The sequence below is a fragment of the Austrofundulus limnaeus genome, unplaced genomic scaffold, assembly GCF_001266775.1.
Source record: "Austrofundulus limnaeus strain Quisiro unplaced genomic scaffold, Austrofundulus_limnaeus-1.0 Scaffold393, whole genome shotgun sequence".
Lineage (NCBI taxonomy): Eukaryota > Metazoa > Chordata > Actinopteri > Cyprinodontiformes > Rivulidae > Austrofundulus > Austrofundulus limnaeus.
In genome coordinates, this window is record NW_013952795.1 from 416,536 (window position 1) to 417,790 (window position 1,255).

The window sequence follows — 1,255 nt, forward strand, 5'->3', positions numbered from 1 at the left end:
TTCTCACAGGAAACGGGATCTGCGCCAGGTCACATCTCGGGAGCAGCRGGAGGGAGCCCCGTCGTGTGTTTTGGAGTCTGTAAGAGTTTGTGTTCCTCAGTTTGTGGGGAAGAAGCCGCCGCGGCTTTGGCGTGTACCGGGTGYGACAGCCGGACGTCCAGGGCATCGTTGTGTTGCGCTAAGGAGTGCAGGCGGTAGTGCAGGACCAGGTCTTTCAACGAGCAGTGGGCGTCGTACGGCTCTGCGAAGCCGTATCCGTGCGGCGTGCTGTAGATCATACAGTGCTTCACCTCCTCGTTCACGCTGAAACACAGAAAACACAGAACGTTGAAGTACCTGTGACCTGTACATCCCTCAAACACAAAACGTTACAGAAAACAACTTTATTTTTAAGAAACTTGGTGTAGAATAGGATTTTAAACATTTTGTCACACAACTGGCATAKTTTCTTTAGAACTTGGCTCAGCAAAGTGAAACAGGAAGTGACATCAAAGGGGAACCCTTTGGTGTTTGTTGAAACATTATTTGAACTTTGACTCTTCTTCATCTCTCTGATAGAGTCAAAATAATCTAAAGAAACATCAGATTCTTCTCTAAACTCTGTGTTGTTATTGTAGCAATTTTCTGTTCCCACGCAGACATTCCCCTATGACATCACTTCCTGTTAATTCACACGCAAATATCTCAACAACTGTTCATCTCAGCGTTGTTGAATTTTTTTTGCAACACATTATAAATGTTATCTTTCCAAAATATGCATTTATATTTATTAAAATATGCATCCAAGTTGCACAAAGGAGCGTTATCGCAGATCCTTGCTCCCAGCTGCTGTCAGACTCTATAACCAGCACCATGCCCAAAAATCACAGTAAGTGTTTACACACCTGCTGCTGCTGCTCCGCACAATCATCTTACTGTTATTATTCATTGTCATTAGTCATTTGAACAATCATYTGCACTACTACTGATTTATATTACTAATCTGCACTACTACTCATTTATATTACTAATCTGAGCAATCATTTGATCTGTTGTTACCCATTTTAAACTTTAAAAATAATTCTGCGGTAACTGCACATTTTTTTCTTGTCTGCACTGTGAAACTTTACAGTCAATAGTCTGTTGAGTTGTTTTACACTCAAAACAGGCAAATTCTTATTACCAATGTCAAATTCTGATAGGTAAAAACAGTATATAAAACAATGTTTGTTTTTCTTGCACAGTCCTTTATATTATATTATATTATATTATATTA

At 39.9% G+C, this 1,255-nt stretch overlaps 1 protein-coding gene across 1 annotated transcript in view; it reads right to left on the reverse strand.

The window, feature by feature from the left end:
* The window catches only part of LOC106528646 (phosphatidylinositol 3-kinase regulatory subunit gamma), a gene marked incomplete in the record, with an annotated part of 8,291 nt that overhangs the window by 1,418 nt on the left and 5,618 nt on the right, over positions 1 to 1,255 (reverse strand). Inside the window, 1 exon segment of the mRNA XM_014023863.1 lies at positions 1 to 303. Coding sequence (XP_013879317.1) covers positions 30 to 303 — 274 coding nt within the window.